Below are 16,559 nucleotides of genomic sequence, written 5' to 3' on the forward strand. Positions count from 1 at the left end.
TGGTAAATGTGATCTGAGGTTACCAGGAGAGTAGGATTGTGGTTAGAGGTGAATCTTGACAGTTTTTGGCCTGTGCAAGCTGTAGTAATCTCCAAATTGGAACCAAGGCCATATGTCAAGGATAAAATTATGCAGGATTATTTACAATAGCCCAACATCCAGCCTGTATACCAAAGCCTTTAGGTTGCTTTAAGGTTTGCCATACTCCACATGTGTGCTCCCCATGTATAGCACAGGGCATAAAGGTGACATCTGGATGTACCATCCCCAGAACTGAGTGCTCCAGTAGGAACACCAATCCATGGGGAAAAAGAAAGAGGTAAACATTACACCTGGAAGAGAGAAGAACAAGGGGGAAGGAGGGAGGGAGTGAATACTGCAACAGAGAAGAGAAGGACATATACCATTACGTTAAGTTCTTACACAACTGTACTATGTCCTTCCATCTCACTGTTACAGCATTTTCTACAATAGGAAGAGTGCAAAAGCACAGGAAGAAGAAAGGGAGGAGGAAGATGGACCATCAGAGCTCTCCAGGAGCCTATGGAGAATGGCCTTAGCAAAGCTGTCTCTAGCTCTGGAGATCACATCCAACTTATAGTGCTTGGTAAATGTATGTAGAGAAGACCAGGTAGCTGAACCAAGAATAAAGTTAGTATCCAAACCCTTGAGAAAAACACCAATGAGCCTTAACAGAAGGAGAAAGGATCTTGCCATGCAATTAAACAAAAAGAAATGGCCTTAGAAATCCAGGAAGAAATAGCTTGCTTGGAAACAGCCACGCCTAATGATCTAGAATGAAAGAAAAGAAAGAGCTGATCAGATTTATGAAAAGTCTTATACAAATAAAAGCTGAGTGGTCTATGTATATCCAATGTGTGCAACCCCTTCTCACTAGCATATTGAAGAGAAGGGAAAAAAAGTGGGCGAATGAATAGACTGATTAAGAGACAAGTCATTCACCTCCTTGGGCATACAAGGAGGATAAGTATGAAGGGACATCCTGTCCTTCTGAAAAACTAAATAAAGAGGACAAGCCATAAGGGCTTGAAGCAAAGACACCTGTCTGGCAGAAGGAAGGGCTAACAAAAGTACAATCTTCCAAGAACAACGCTGTAAGGAAGGTGAAGCTGCAGGCTCAAAAAAAGCCTGGGTCAATTTTTGAAAAACAAAATTAAGATCCCAGGGAGAAGGGGGATGCCTCCTTGGAGGTCTAATATGAAGGAAACCTTTAAGAAACTGTTTAGCCTCAAATCTAGAAGCTAAAGGAGGTGTTAAAGGCAGACAAGCAGAGATTACTTGATAAGCAGGCCTTAACCGAAGAATAAGCCAACCCAGCATTGAGCAATTTACACAGATAAGACCGAATTAAAGGGAACATTCATAGAAAGTGGATCCAGGTTACAAGAAAGACACTAAACAGAAAAACCTCTTCCATCTGAATAAGCAGGATGTCCTGGCTGTGGGCTTCCTGCAGGACACTAAGCATGTCCTTAGAAAAGAGGTGTTTGTATGGAATCAAAATCCTATCACCCACAGTGCCAGTTGAAGAGTGGACAGTTGAGGATGGATGAGAGACCCCTTGTCTAGTGTGAGTATATCCATGCTATGAGGTAACCTGTGATGACTGCCTTTGGCTACATAGAGAAGAGGAAACCAATGCTATCTGGGCCAAAATGCAGCCAGCAGCAAGATTTTGGGAGCATCTTGTATTTTGAACAGGATGTTTGGAAAGAGGGGAAGGGGAGAAAAAGCATAAAGAAAAATCCACTTCCATGAAAGAGAGAGGGCATCCACCTTCCAGACTACAGTACCTGGGACTGTGGCACAAAATACAGGAAGTTGACTCTTCAGAGATGAGACAAAAAGATTTACTCGAGAAGTACCCCACTGGTGGACAATGCCCAGAAACACATCCCTGTGAAGCATTGTGGGATTGTGTTATGGATTTGCTCAGACAGCCTACCACAATGTTCTGACCTCAGGGAGTATAAACTGCCTGAAGAGTCACATGGTACTGGATAACATACCTCTCAACCATACCAAATTCATCGGTATTTACCATTTTTGAGGGCAAAATATCGAGATGCCATGAATTCCTGAGTGGCCCCCATAATTTCCGAATTTCCAGGTCGTTTTTTTTTTTTTTTGTATTTACCACTTTAAATTTACCACTTTAAATTTTTGGCTGATGTCATCAGAATCACCAGCCTACAGGGATGTGCGTGATGACATCAGCTTCAGCTACTGTCTGTTATTGGATGTGATGGCACCATGGTGCCATAATTTAAATTTTGCAGAGTTTGGCACCTACATGTTCCCAGCCTCCAGGTAAGAAAACAACTTTAAAGGGCCCATAAGTTTAATCAGAGCCATTGTTGTGTTTTAAGTGCTGGCCAACCGTGTGTGCAATTATCTGCATCGTAAGTCTGGCCAAGAACTGTGTGCGTGTAACTGTTCCTGTTGACAGCATTAAGGCATTATTTTATCAATCCATTGTTCCTGCTGTTAGTTGGCTTATCTTTCAGTTTAACTGTGTGCTGGCCATGTGCATTTAGTGTTTCAGTTAAAATTGTGTGTCTGCTCTATAGTTTACCTGCTGGCCATGTGCATTTTAATGCTGTTAAAGTCTTTCAGTTTGCTCCGGCCACTATGCATTTAGTTTAAATGCGGTTAGCTTGTTTCACTTTAAGTGTGTGCTGGCCAATATATTTCTTAATCTTACAGTTTGTCTGTGGTGGCCGATCGATATCTGTTTAAATGCTCCTAGTTAATCGTTCAGTTTGTCTGTGGTGGCCGATCGATATCTGTTTAAATGCTCCTAGTTAATTGTTCAGTTTGTCTGTGGTGGCCGATCGATATCTGTTTAAATGCTCCTAGTTAATTGTTCAGACTACTCTCGCTCACAATTTTTGTTTAAATGCTTTAGTTGGTGGCCGATTTATTTTATGTTTGCCGATGGTTAGTCCAGTCCGCTGATAGAGCTCTCTGCATTTAGTTTAACATGTGTAGTTTCAGCCACTCTGCATTATCTGATCCTGCTGATCACTATATATATTATGTTTGCTGACCGATATCTGTTTAAATGCTCCTGGTTAATCTTTCAGTCCACTCTCACTCTGCATTTAGTTAAAATGCTTTAGTTGGTGGCCAATGTTAGTACGGTCTGCTGACAGACCTCTCTTTGCATTTAGTTTAACTTGTGTAGATGCTGCTGCTGACTGTATATTATGTTTGCCAACATCAGTCTGGTCCGCTAATACAGAGGTAGGTGTGTGTGTGTGGTAGATATCACCCTTTGCTACCTGTACCTAAGGTACAGGGTTTGAATCTATCACCTTAATTCTCTAGCCATACCACCACTTGTGATTCAAGGAGTTAAGTCCAAACTTTGACAGAATGCTTGGCTCATACTTGTGGTCTGTTCTTTTTACAATTTGTGGTTTCCTGGCAAATCAGTGAGAACTGAATTCATTAAGTAATGATAGCCATTTAAGTTTCAGTCTTCCTAACCTTCAGGAAATGCATTAGTAACATAAACTTTTAATCTAGCAACTTTTCTAAGATTATCCAAGCAATGTTAAAATGTGCCCCTGGTTTTGGGCCTTTGTCCCCCCTCCCAAATACATTGTGGCTTTTTCCAGATTTCGTGTGCTGCATAGCTCTTCAGTTAGCAGCACAACAGGTAGAATACATGCTTTTAATGCAGAAGGCTGTGGGTTCTGTCCTCTTTTGCGGAGATACCTCTATGAACCTGTTATCAGTTTGCTATCCATTCCCTATTGCAATATTATTAGCTTGGCATTTTTTTTAATGCAACATAGGCAATTTATTCCTCAAGGACAACAGGCACTTATTTGTAGATGAGACAATGAAATATAAAGTTGTTTGCTAGCAGAAACCACTGCATTAGTTACAGATATCTTTAACGTGGAATTATTTAGATGACTGACTTCTGCAGAAATTGTGCATATTTACTTATACTGGTGGATTGTAGAAGTTTGAGTAGACTTTTATGATGGAAAAGTTCTGAATTGGGCAGTTTTGTCATTATTGGTTCATGCATTTTATTTCATTGTTTACTGGAAAAATGTTCAAAACAATAAATTTAAAACTCGCTCTAACAAGTCTGTAGTATTATATAAGGAATATAATTGAATACAATCAGGAAGGTGTATTAAAGAACACATGTATGTTTTGTGTGAAAGGGGCCTATGATTTGAAAACAGCCCAAAGGTAATCTTTATCCACCACTGGCCAGATGCATTTTCTTTGAATGTGGGTTTCAGTACTGTTTCAGTGAATGTGAGTTTCAAGGGCAGGGAAGTTTTAATGCGGTCTGTTTTCATTGTGAGACTGTATTTGTGATATAAAATATAAAATAAGTTTTAAATTAAATCCATATAATCAACGTAGAAGTAAAGCAAGATGCACATTACAGTGTTTATGGTAAGTGAGGTTAAATAGCCAAGTAATAGGACACTGGAATAGCTGCGGGGGGAGGGCTGTGTTTGGGGGGACCCAATTCGACCATGATTTTGTGAGGGGGAAGAAGGGTGGCAAACTGAAAGACAGTACCAGGGCCTGGTAAGCACAAAGTCCAGCTATGCTACTGATCAGTAGGCCATGGAGGTCCTAGCAAACTATAATATTCTTTTGCTAAGATCAGAATATTGTCTACCAGACAGTAAATGCCCTACTTTTACCACAAAATCCACATACTTCAAGTCATCAAAAACAAAATCTTAAGGTTCATCATCTTTTCCCTTCCCAGTGAATATCATTGCTACGCATTTCAAAAAAATGGTTTGGTTACCATTTACTACAGGGCCTGGGGGCCATATTTTGTTTGTCTGTTCTTCAGTTTGTGTTTGAATGTTGGCATCCCATAATTCCACTGGAGTGGGTGGGGTTACATAAATATGTACGCAAATTTTAGGTTAATCAGCAAGCAGATTTGTACCTATTTTTCATGGGCATTTGTCCAGATTTTTGATGTTTCCAGGTTGAGAGGTATGCTGGATAACTATTTCCCACACTAGAAGAGCCAACCCGCAAAGGAGGTAAGATCTCATCTCCCCTTGCTTGTTGACATAACAGATTACTGTGGCATTATCTGTAAAGATCTTGAGAAGCCCTGGGGAAAATAGAGAGTTAAAAGCTTGAAGAGCCAACAGAAGAGCTCTCATCTGCTTTACTTTGATATGGCCTTTCCTTTGTTGATGTACTTTTATAGAGCGCTTCCCATCCCACTTCTGAAGAGTCTGTGAACAGCACCTGAGAGGAAAGAGGGGGTTGAAAAGGGAGCCCTGGACTGAGAGTCAGCTGCTGAATCCACCAGAGAAATTTCAGCTTGAGGCATGGAAGAAGAGAAACTAAAAAGTCCAGGGTATGAGAATGCCGAAGCCAAACTGACTAGAAATCACTGAACTTTTCTCAGGTGGAGGCTGACAAAAGGGAGGATAGGAATGGTGGGAGCCATAAAACCTACGACTCTCAGAAACTCCCTTGCTGCGATTAAGGCCAGAGGAAGAAGGGACTGAAAAACAAGAATGAGAGTCAAGGCCTTGGGATGAGGCAGGGATGCCAGCACTGGAATAGTCTGGATCCTGTTCCCCAGAAATACATGATCCTGTGAAGGAGTTAGAAAGGACTTTGCAGAAGGGAAACAGCAAAGTGCAGATGCTTCAATAGAATCTTGGGAGAGGATGCCAGAAGCAGAAGACCATCTAAGTTGGGAAATACTTGCATCCCACTTAGCCTGCAAAAAGCAATCACAGGACTAAGGCATTTGGTGAGTACCCTTGGGGCAGTAGAAATGCCAAAGGGCAAAGCAGAGAACTGAAAATGCCAGGAAGCAACAAATAAATGTAAAAACTTCTTGAAAAGGGGATGAATAGGAATACACTAGAAAAGCCTGCAGAAGCAGCAGAGGGAAAATGGTCCAAAGAGACAACATCCAAAAGGATTGGACCTTCACAAAGGTGTTTAAATGAAAGAGGTCCAGAATACGTCTCCAAGTGCCCTCTTTCCTGGGAATCAAAAACATTCTGGAGTAAAACCCCTTCCCCCTTTGGGAATCTGCAACATCCTGAATAGTTCCCCATGTCAAAACCTCCTGAAGCACTCCTGGAAAAAAAGCCAACTGTTCCTGAGGAGGAAGAGGAATGACTCTGAAAGGGGCAAGAGATTTCTATACCATGTAATACTCTAAGCAGATGATGGAAAGAACCCAGGAATCCTGGGTAATCTTTAACCAACCTGGAAGAGATAGGGAAAGACGAAGAGAAAAAGGAATGTGGCTGAAGAACAGGATACTCAGACAGCACCTGGTTTGTCAGGAAAAGGAGATTTCTGGGTCAAAGGAGTCTGTGTAGCTTTAGCAGGAGGAGCCCTTTTACCTCCTTACCCTTGGGAGGAGGACATGACTGCCTACTAACAAAGGCCGGCTTATTAGGGTAATATCTTTGAAACTTAGGCACAGGATAAACAAAAACTTGTTTAAATTCCTGCAAAGCCTTGCCCTTACCCTGAAGAGACTTGAACAAATCACAAGCAGCTGCACCAAATAAGTGTTTGTCATCCAGAGCAGCATCCAGTAACTTAGCCTTATTCCTGGCTTTGACTTCAACCTTTGCATGATGATATTATCTCCTCGTTACAGAAACAAAAGCAGCAGTTCTGGAAAAAGCATCTGCTGCATCATAACTGCACTTAATAGAATGGGGAGCCAGCTGAGAAGAGGTCCCCAACAAGGAAAGAGCAGAAGTCTTCCCTTCAGAATCAGGAAGATCAGAAATAACCTGAAAGGTGAGAAAGAAGAGACAAAATATATCTAGACATATGACTCTAGTAACTGACAACCCTAAAAGTCAAGGTAGCAGAGGTATAATAAGCCTTTTTACTTAGCCTTTCCATAGTCCTACTGTCTTTGTCAAAAGTAAGAAGCTTTGTAGAAGGCAGTAACTGACATGGCTTGTCAGATGCCACAGACACCACAGAGGCGTCTGCCAAAGGACATCTATAAAGGAATTTGCAATCCTCAGGCACCCAACCTATCAGTTTGTTTTGGGGCAGAGGGCTGGGAGTCTGAAGCTTAAGATGCAATAGAAAAGGCATTCAACAAGGCAGCCAAAAATATTAGAGACAGCAGAAGGTCTGGGAGAGTCCATTTGCAGAAGCTTGTAATACTTCTGCACCTCATAAACCTGAGCACAGTCCCATTTAAAAAATTCCATCATCCTGGAAATTGTATCCCCGAAGGAAATCTCCTCAAAAGGAGTATCAGGATTAGTAGACTCCTCATTCTTAAAACCATAGTCTAAAGGGGGAAGAATCTGGGATGAATAAGTAACAGATTCCTCATCTGAATCCACCACTTCCTCAGAGGAATCTTGTTCCCTATGCATTTTAAGAGGAGTTGAGGCACAAGGTGGAACAAGAACAGAAACTCCTTGGGGAGGTTTCAAGACCAGGAAGGCATTAAACAAACCCTGAGTGAAAGGATTAGGATGAACATGCTTTGTTTTTTAATTCTATTTCAAAGGGACTTCTGCCCTGTAATACTTGGCCAGATCAGATGGAGGACAACATTTCACAATCGTAGTCGGAACTTCCTCTCCAACCAGAATCTGAGGAAAACCCCTAGGCCCTTTGGTAATAATCAGCCATAGGTGCCCATGAATGTTTGAAGATGTGTGCGAGACCTCCAGGGAAGTGTGTAAGGTTGGAACCATGCCAGCCTCCAAAGGGGTCTCAGCAGAGGAATCCAACGGTAGAGCCAGGCAATCCTCCGGGCTTTCACTAGCCTTGGGAGAGTCATCTACAGTACAGCATAAGAAACAGACTGAGACTTCTTGGCCACCTTCTTCATGGACAGCTGACACAGAGTGGGAAGTTCCTTCCAAGGTGTTTTTCACTAAAAGTTTAAGACGTTGGGTCTCAAAATACAATGCCAAAGAGGAAAGCCGACTGCGGAGAGTCTTTGAGATGAAAGCCTGACAAATGCGACAGGACATATGGCCATGGGAAGCACCAAGAAAAAATAAGCAGTGCCTATTGATGATCATCACGGGGAATCCATCTGGTCGTGGGAAGCACCAAGTAAAAATAAGCACTGCTTATGGTGATCGTCATGGGGAATCCATCTCCAGCACTGGCATTTACCCTTTCTGGGTGACATGAAACCCCACAATCAACAACAAAAAGGAAAAGATGAGCGCAAAATCCCCAACTGGGCACTTATCTGAAATAACTTGGTGAACCAGCAATGAAGCTGCCATTCAGACCGATGATGAAACGATGGCATTCAGACTGGCAGTAAGAAGTTCTGAGCATGGTATATCCGGAACGTCACCTTTATGCCCTACGCTATACATGAGGAGCATACATGTGATGTATGGTGTGCCTTAAAACAGCCTAAAAGCTTTGGTATACTGTCCGCATGTCAGGCCGCCCTTGGCAGAGGACCCTTATTGTAACGAATACTGCAACACTGAAATGGAAGGACATCTATAAACATCGATCAGAAGAGATTACAAACAATTAGGGAGAGAGACAGAGACTGGAAAGGCAATATATAAAGGAACAATGGGAGGAAAAATGTACGTCTCCCAGATAAGCAACCAAGTTCAGAAGGTTTAGAATTATGATTGGAAGTGTCTGCCTAGGCATTTTTATACCCCAAGAAGACTTCAGAGCAATCCCCAGGCAGATCTCCAATGCTGGATGTACGACGGTAAAGAGAGGTAACTGGGAACATTTTTTTTTAATGCAACAAAAATTACCTACAGAATACTTTGTCAGAAATGTTTGGGGAGCAAATTGTTGTAAGGAAATGCTTCTTCTAAGTTTGGACAGAGGATCTAAATTACCCGGACATAGTAAGACCTAAGTTTAATGTTACTGGCTGTAAAAAAAAAAAAAAAAAAAATGCAATTACTAGAATATGGAAAACAAAATCTAAACCATCACTGAAGTGTTGAATATTGTAAAGGTGATAAAATAACTAGGAGTTGAATCTTTAGAAAAGGGAAGGAGCACATTCCATCAACATAAGTGGAATTTGTGGAAACAATACATGTATAACAGTGTTCAGGAGGAGTGAAATTTAAAGGAAGATAGGAACTGAGCAGTTTATGTAATGGTGAAGTGAATAAAAATCATTAAAATGTATAATGCATGAAAGTAACAAAGGAAACATATGTATGGTTTGGTTTATTTTGTATTACTGTGTATGTATGTATCCATGTCATTTTTTTAATATTGGATTTAATAAAGATGCTTTAAAAAAAGATCAGTGTCTCATAGCTCAGGGTCTGAGGTTCAGTTCAGACAACCAGTCACTCTGTGTGGAGTTTGCACGTCCACTCTGTCCCTGCATAAGTTCTCTTTAGGTACTGTAGTTTCTTCTCACTTTGCAAAACTCATGCAAGCTGACTAGGGATTCTAAAATGAACATGCATTTTTCTCTGACCTGGGTTATGATAAAACAGACCCCTTGGTGTCCAGGTCGCTTACCTGATTAACTAAGCAAGTAAGTAGATAAAATAAACAAACAAATAAATAAATATGTTGGTGGGATGGGGTTATAAATTTTGTTTGATTTTCAGGCAGGTCGTGATTTCACTTAACACTCTGATCCTTGCAACAATGGCTATTACAGCCAGCAGCCAAGGCTGTGGAATAATCACAGCAGACCGTTGGCTAGAATTAGGTCTGCTGTGCTCTTTATGGGTGAAATTTGGTTTGGGCAGCTGTGTTAGTCAACTGGATAGGACAGTAGTGCAGAGGCAGGGTGTGGTAATGGTAGTACATGGTTATAGTTTTCTCTCTCCCTTTTCCATTTCTAGGATGAAGGATTATGTGTTTAAAAAGTAATATGTCAAAAGGCTCTAAAACAGTCACACCGATAAAAACAGCTGCGGGATAGGCAGCAGGTGGTTCCATAAATCTGACACATTTAGAGAAATTAAATCAAAATCACAGTATGTAACTTACAAATACAATGAATGCAATATTACTTTCAATAGCAAGTATAAATGCTAAGATCTCTCTGTTGACACAGGACATCTTGGAATATTAATGGGACCTGTAGGTCAGTAACACAAGACAGATTGTATCAACATCGTAAGATAAGGGCTATGACATTATTTTGTGCCAAACAACACATACTGATGTGCAGAAATCAGTTGTGAGTCTGTGTCTTATTAACTCTGAAGGCTCAGAAGGAACACTGGCAGAAGCCAACATTATGGCAGACAATATTCCATTAATTGTGGTTTCTTGTTATTTATAGTCTCATTTCAAATAAAAAAGTATGCCTCTGATTTGATTTAGACTTAAGACAATTTATGTGGGAATTTGACTTGGGCAGATTACTTTAATGTCACAAAGGACATCCTGGATGGTGTAGGTAGTGGACAAAGAAAGTTCTCCTTGTTGGGAGGAACCCTGAATGTTAATGTCCAGTGTTTTGGACTGGTTGATATGGGTTTTCAGATAGGATGGAGGTACTGACAGCTATTCTTGCCTTTTCTGTGTACAGTTAACACGTCTCAGCCTCTTCGCACAAGACATGTGGATAAAGGTCAAAATAATGGTGGAACAAAGGCTCAGAAATAAGGACCGATTTTAAATATTGCTCTTATAAACTTAGAACGCTCATACAAGATTTTGTACTGGTATGCATTTTCTGAAGGATATAACATCTGAAATTCAAATGGCTGTCATTTTCTGACTTCAGTCATTGATTTTCCATAAAACCACAATTTTTATGAGGAGCAGAGCAAAAGCACGACAGAAAAATTTACATAGTTGAAAGGTAGTAACTGGTCATGTAAATACTGATAATATACCAGTGCAAACTTGGAGAAATGCTGTTCATCCCAAAAGGTAACATCAACAGTAAAATCTCTCTCCAGTCCAATACCATGGGGAAATGGAGGTCATCGTATCCAAGTAGGAACAAGAGATGAGGTGAGTGATGAAAGTGAAGGAGACTGGCCTATGTGAGGTCATCATATCCAAGTAGGAGCAAGAGATGAGGTGAGTGAGGAAAGCGAAGGAGACTGACCTATGTGAGGTCATCGTATCCAAGTAGGAGCAAGAGATGAGGAAGTGAGGAAAGCGAAGGAGACTGGCCTATGTGAGGTCATCGTAGCCATGTAGGAGCAAGAGATGAGGTGAGTGATGAAAGCGAAGGAGACTGGCCTATGTGAGGTCATCGTATCCAAGTAGGAGCAAGAGATTAGGTGAGTGATGAAAGCGAAGGAGACTGGCCTATGTGAGGTCATCTTATCCAAGTAGGAGCAAGAGATGAGGTGAGTGATTAAAGCGAAGGAGACTGGCCTATGTGAGGTCATCGTATCCAAGTAGGAGCAAGAGATGAGGTGAGTGATGAAAGCGAAGGAGACTGGCCTATGAGGTCATCGTATCCAAGTAGAGAAAGACATGAGGAAGTGAGGAATGCGAAGGAGACTGCCCTATGTCCCCTGGAGATTAATGGGCTTCTACACTCAGCTTCTAGGATTTCAGTAAGTGGTTAAGAAGTTTACTGATATTTTCTGGAATACATATGCAGACTCCAATGCATCACATAACCTCCTGATGAATGTTTATAAGTGCTTCTCAAATGACAATTTGAAGAGACAAGCTTCTAGGTTGAAGCAGAGATGAGATATGGCATACAATAATGCATGTGAAAACGTGAACCACATTGCAACACTCAGTACAAAGTATGGCCACAGAGTTAACACCACTTACACAAAATCATGATGCACATTCCAACACTAAGTACCAAATATGGCCACACAGTTAACCACTTACCAAAAGTGTGAAGCAAATTCCAACGCTCAGTACCAAGTATGGCCACAGAGTTACACCACTTACCCAAAAACGTGATGCACATACCAACGCTCAGTACCAAATATGGCCACAGAGTTCCACCACTTACCCAAAAACGTGATGCACATTGCAATGCTCAGTACAAATATGGCCATAGAGTTACACTACTTACCCAAAAACGTGATGCACATACCAACGCTCAGTACCAAACATGGCCACAGAGTTACACCACTTACCAAAAACGTGATGCACATTGCAATGCTCAGTACCAAATATGGCCATAGAGTTACACTACTTACCCAAAAACGTGATGCAGATTCAAATGCACAGTTCACAATAAGACCACACAGTTAACCACTTACCAAAAACGTGAGGCAAATTCCAATGCTCAGTACCAAATATGGCCACAGAGTTCCACCACTTACCCAAAAACGTGATGCACATTGCAACGCTCAGTACCAAATATGGCCACAGAGTTGCACCACTTACCCAAAAACGTGATGCACATTCCAACCCTCCGTACCAAGCAAGGTCACAGAGTTATAAAACTTACCCAAAAATGTGATGCACATTCCAATACTCAGTACCAAGCATGACCACAGAGTTACAACACTTACCTTGAAGTAAAAAACAAGTACCGAACCAACACGGCTGGGCAAAAACCTCAATTTATTTAACAAAACAGAAAGTAATAAAAGTGAGCACTTTCGCGATAACACTATCGCTTCTTCAGACTAATAAACAAGTAGAAAGACAGGAGTTCAAAAAGAGAGCAAAACCAATCAGATGTCATATGCAAATCTCATGAATTAACTACACACACAAGCAATGCAACAACTGTTATAAATACAAGGGAAACAACACAAATAAAATTTTAGTTTAAAAACAACATTAATGTTTAAGCGGGCATGCTTTCAAGAATGGTTTAAGGCTAGAAAAGACAACTTAGGGATTGCAAACCGAAGGTTTTTAAACAAGGCTGGGGTGAGTACCTTTGAGAACTTTATGTTTTGTCGCCAAACAGTCCTCTGTGGCCTTTCTTATTCACAGTAATTCCACAGAAGTTTTCTAAGGGAGATGATCGAGGGCTATGAGTGCTCTTTGAAAGAGCACTTGGAGTGGTATATGCAGATTTTTGAATACTATCCTCCTTTCACTTTGCCCTAACTACTGAACTAGTTGCAGACCAAAAACACTGGCTTTTGACTAAGCAGGAATATATCCGGCAGTATTGAGCAACTTTTCCTTGTATTCCCAAACAGAGAGAAGAAGATATGTGCTATTAGATTTTTTTTTTATTGAGATTACACTGTATTTCCAGTTTTACAATCGGACTAGCTAATACACAGGTAATATGTTATGGCTAATCCCCACTGCTGCAATCCTATCTGTAGAATGGTCCCAACTCAAAATTTGCCATCTATGGGAAACTTTGTGCACAATCCCAATACATGCATAGGAATCCATTGGCAATGCAAGGAACAAATTTCCACTCAGGGTCCCCAGTGCAAGTCAAACATAGGACCTGTTCTCCATCTTATTTATTGGGTAGGACAGATGCAACTGATGCACTGGAAGCTGACAGTTAAAATTATTTTGAAAGCTACAGTGGCACATCTTTTCTCGGAATGCTTAAACCAGTGGTGTCAGTTGTCCAGATTTTGTCTGCAGCCAACACATACAAAGATTAAGATTGAAATAATGGCTAGGTCCAAGTATGGGAAAGTATTACTGTCCCAGATGTGGGTTTGCACACTTTGGCTGCAGGTTTTGGTGTTATTGTTTATGAAAGAATACAATATACACTAGAAATGAATGCAGACAAGACAGCACTCATGGCAGCAAAAGATGAAGTCAAAAGAGGCTGAAACATTGAGATAAAAGAAAAAAATAGCAGAACAAGTGAATAACTTCATGTATGTAGGAAGTGTGGATGAAGTAAATGGAAATCTGAATAAGTCCAAGGTAAAATGGTGCTGCAGCCAAATGGCACAAAGAGTCAGGGGTAGTGCATGACAGAAGAATGCTGAAGAAAGTGATAAACAAGATGCACAAAACAGTGGAGCAACCATTGCTTTTGTATGGTACAGAAATGTACTCGAATGAAGGCAGAGCATCTAGGGAAGTTTATAGTAATGGAGATTACAGAGTCACCACAGCTCTTAGCCAACCACGTTATTTTCCTTTAAATGTATCTTTTGTTCTCTCAAATATTTCAATTGCTGTGATGTAACAGGCATAATTTTATATGACTATAATGTACTTCTTTGCTAATATTTCTGTCTGCATACTGGCATTATGGTTGGATTTTCACCTTTGGGAAAATTGGCTAGGCTTAAAATGGTCCAAAAAGGCATCTAGCCTAATACTTATCTATGAACCTATAAATTTATCTTAGTAAATATATTATCCTCTTACGATTTGGCATTTCTCTGCTCAGGCTGTGGCTGAAGAAGCTCTTTTGACAAGACCACGTATCCAGTTATCAAACAGCACAAAGTGCCAGAGATGAGTAGAAGGGTGCACATTGCAGGAAGAAAAAGAAATGAAGACATTAAAACAGAAGCTACTAGTCCCAACTGCAGAACAGAAGGACAACAGATTAAAGTGGCTTGGTTGTATGTGGAGGAATACAGAACTGTTTTTGTAGAAACAGGAAGAAAGCAAGAGGAGACAATGGCATCCGACCAAGAGATGTATGGATTGTGTGAGAGAACACCTATGGCAATCAGGCATGATTGCAAAAGGAGGTAGGACAGTGGATCTAAATTCAGAGATGTGGCAACAGTTCACATGACACCTCATCCTCATACAGAAATGGCAAAAACGGGGGGGGGGGGGTCTGATGATGTCAAAGAAATGCATGCATTCATAAAATAAACAAGTAAGCCATGAACTGAGCAGAACATGCTACCTCAACAACATCCTTGGTGTAAATTTCTGCTTTGAATCCAAGTTTCTGAATTTCACAGTAACATTCCAAGCATTCTATTTCAATAAGGTTTCCTGGGATCTGAAAAAAAAATATGTATAAGTTATCTACTAGAGAACCTCCCAAATTTAAATACTGAAAAGTAGATATGCAAATAACCTAAACATGTAAATGCCACTTCTTTGAAGATGAATTTCTTCACATTTTGGTCTAGCAGTAAAACACTTACCACACTTGCCTGTCTCAGAATAGTTTAGGAAAGTGCAAGAGAAAAAGGAAAAGGCAAACAAAAATGAAAATTATCCACACGGACAGCCGTCAGAATGAAGGACCAGTCACATCAGGCACTACCAACTTAGCATCTTAGGACACGGATCATGAAGAGCTATCATTATGGTAAATACATACCTTTTGTATCTTGCATGATATAGTTCTTGCACTTCAAATTCAGTCTCCAGCTATATATGTCTTGGGTGACATCATGATAGAATACCATGGAGCTCCAGCTATACATGTCTTGGGTGACACCATGATAGAATACCATGGAACTCCAGCTATAAATGTCTTGGGTGACATCATGACAGAATACCATGGAACTCCAGCTATACATGTCTTGGGTGACATCATGACAGAATACCATGGAACTCCAGCTATACATGTCTTGGGTGACATCATGATAGAATACCATGGAACTCCATCTATACATGTCTTGGGTGACATCATAATATAATACCATGGTGCTCTAGCTATATACGTCTTGGGTGACATCATCATAGAATACCATGGAGCTCCAGCTATACATGTCTTGGGTGACATCATCATAGAATACCATGGAGCTCCAGCTATACATGTCTTGGGTGACATCATGACAGAATACCATGCAGGATGATGGCACCAAAGGAAGACCTGGACCTAAAGATCACATCCAGCTTATAGTGGCTTGCAAAAATACGCAGTGAAGTCTATGCTGCAATAGTACAAATATATAATGTCAAGTTCATTAGAGAGGCCAAGAATATATCTATGGATTTGGTTGTAGGGTTATCTGGAATGCACTTATTACTAGAATACATAGCAGTAAGAGATACAGTCTGAAAGCCACCTGGAAAGAATAACTCGAGATTTATTTGGCCCAATCTGTTGCAGGCAAAGGAAAAAAGAGCTGATCATCTGTTTTGTTGCTGTTCTTATTAATATTATTATTATTAGCATTTGTCTACTAAGAAAGTCCTTCTGGGCCATGATAGACCCCTTTTCAACAGAGGCCTGGGGAGAAAAGCTTCACAGTTGATAAATCTTACAAGATGTCATACAACACAATACATTTCAAAAATACCAAATGATAAATATTGCATACAAGATATAAAAACAGTATATAAAGGAAAAAACACAAAACAGATAGACCCTAGATATCATTACATTCCACAGAAATGAATTTCAGTTCTTCTAAGCAGCAAAGATACTGTTACGAACTTCCACTAAGTTAATAGAGAGGTGCAACAGAATATGTCTATGACACTGTTATTAGATAGCAGATGGTTTGGTAATACCTTCGTAGGTGTGGTTAAGCTACTGAGTCTTCTAAAGAAGAAGACCCAGAAGCTTAGATTATGCAGGAAGACCAAAAAGGCACTACAGATGGAGAGAGTTGCAGCAATGTTTAATCAAGGGAACAGTGGAACAATTGGGTCCTAAAATTTATTTTGAAGTATTTTGGCTTTATGATTTGTCTTAGGTCTTGTGGCGAGTATTACAATATTCGGATACATATGAGGAATAAACT

General features: G+C 40.5%; 1 protein-coding gene across 1 annotated transcript in view; it reads right to left on the bottom strand.

Moving 5' to 3' along the window:
* Window positions 1–16,559, bottom strand: part of CFAP46 (cilia and flagella associated protein 46) — a 3,596,153-nt gene that overhangs the window by 2,993,063 nt on the left and 586,531 nt on the right. Inside the window, exon 11 of the mRNA XM_044056880.1 lies at window positions 14,759–14,857. Within this exon, the coding sequence (XP_043912815.1) occupies window positions 14,759–14,857 (99 nt within the window). The remainder of the gene's footprint in view (window positions 1–14,758; window positions 14,858–16,559) is intronic.

Source organism: Protopterus annectens, chromosome 14.part0 (assembly GCF_019279795.1).
Source record: "Protopterus annectens isolate FY-2018-M chromosome 14.part0, PAN1.0, whole genome shotgun sequence".
Lineage (NCBI taxonomy): Eukaryota > Metazoa > Chordata > Ceratodontiformes > Protopteridae > Protopterus > Protopterus annectens.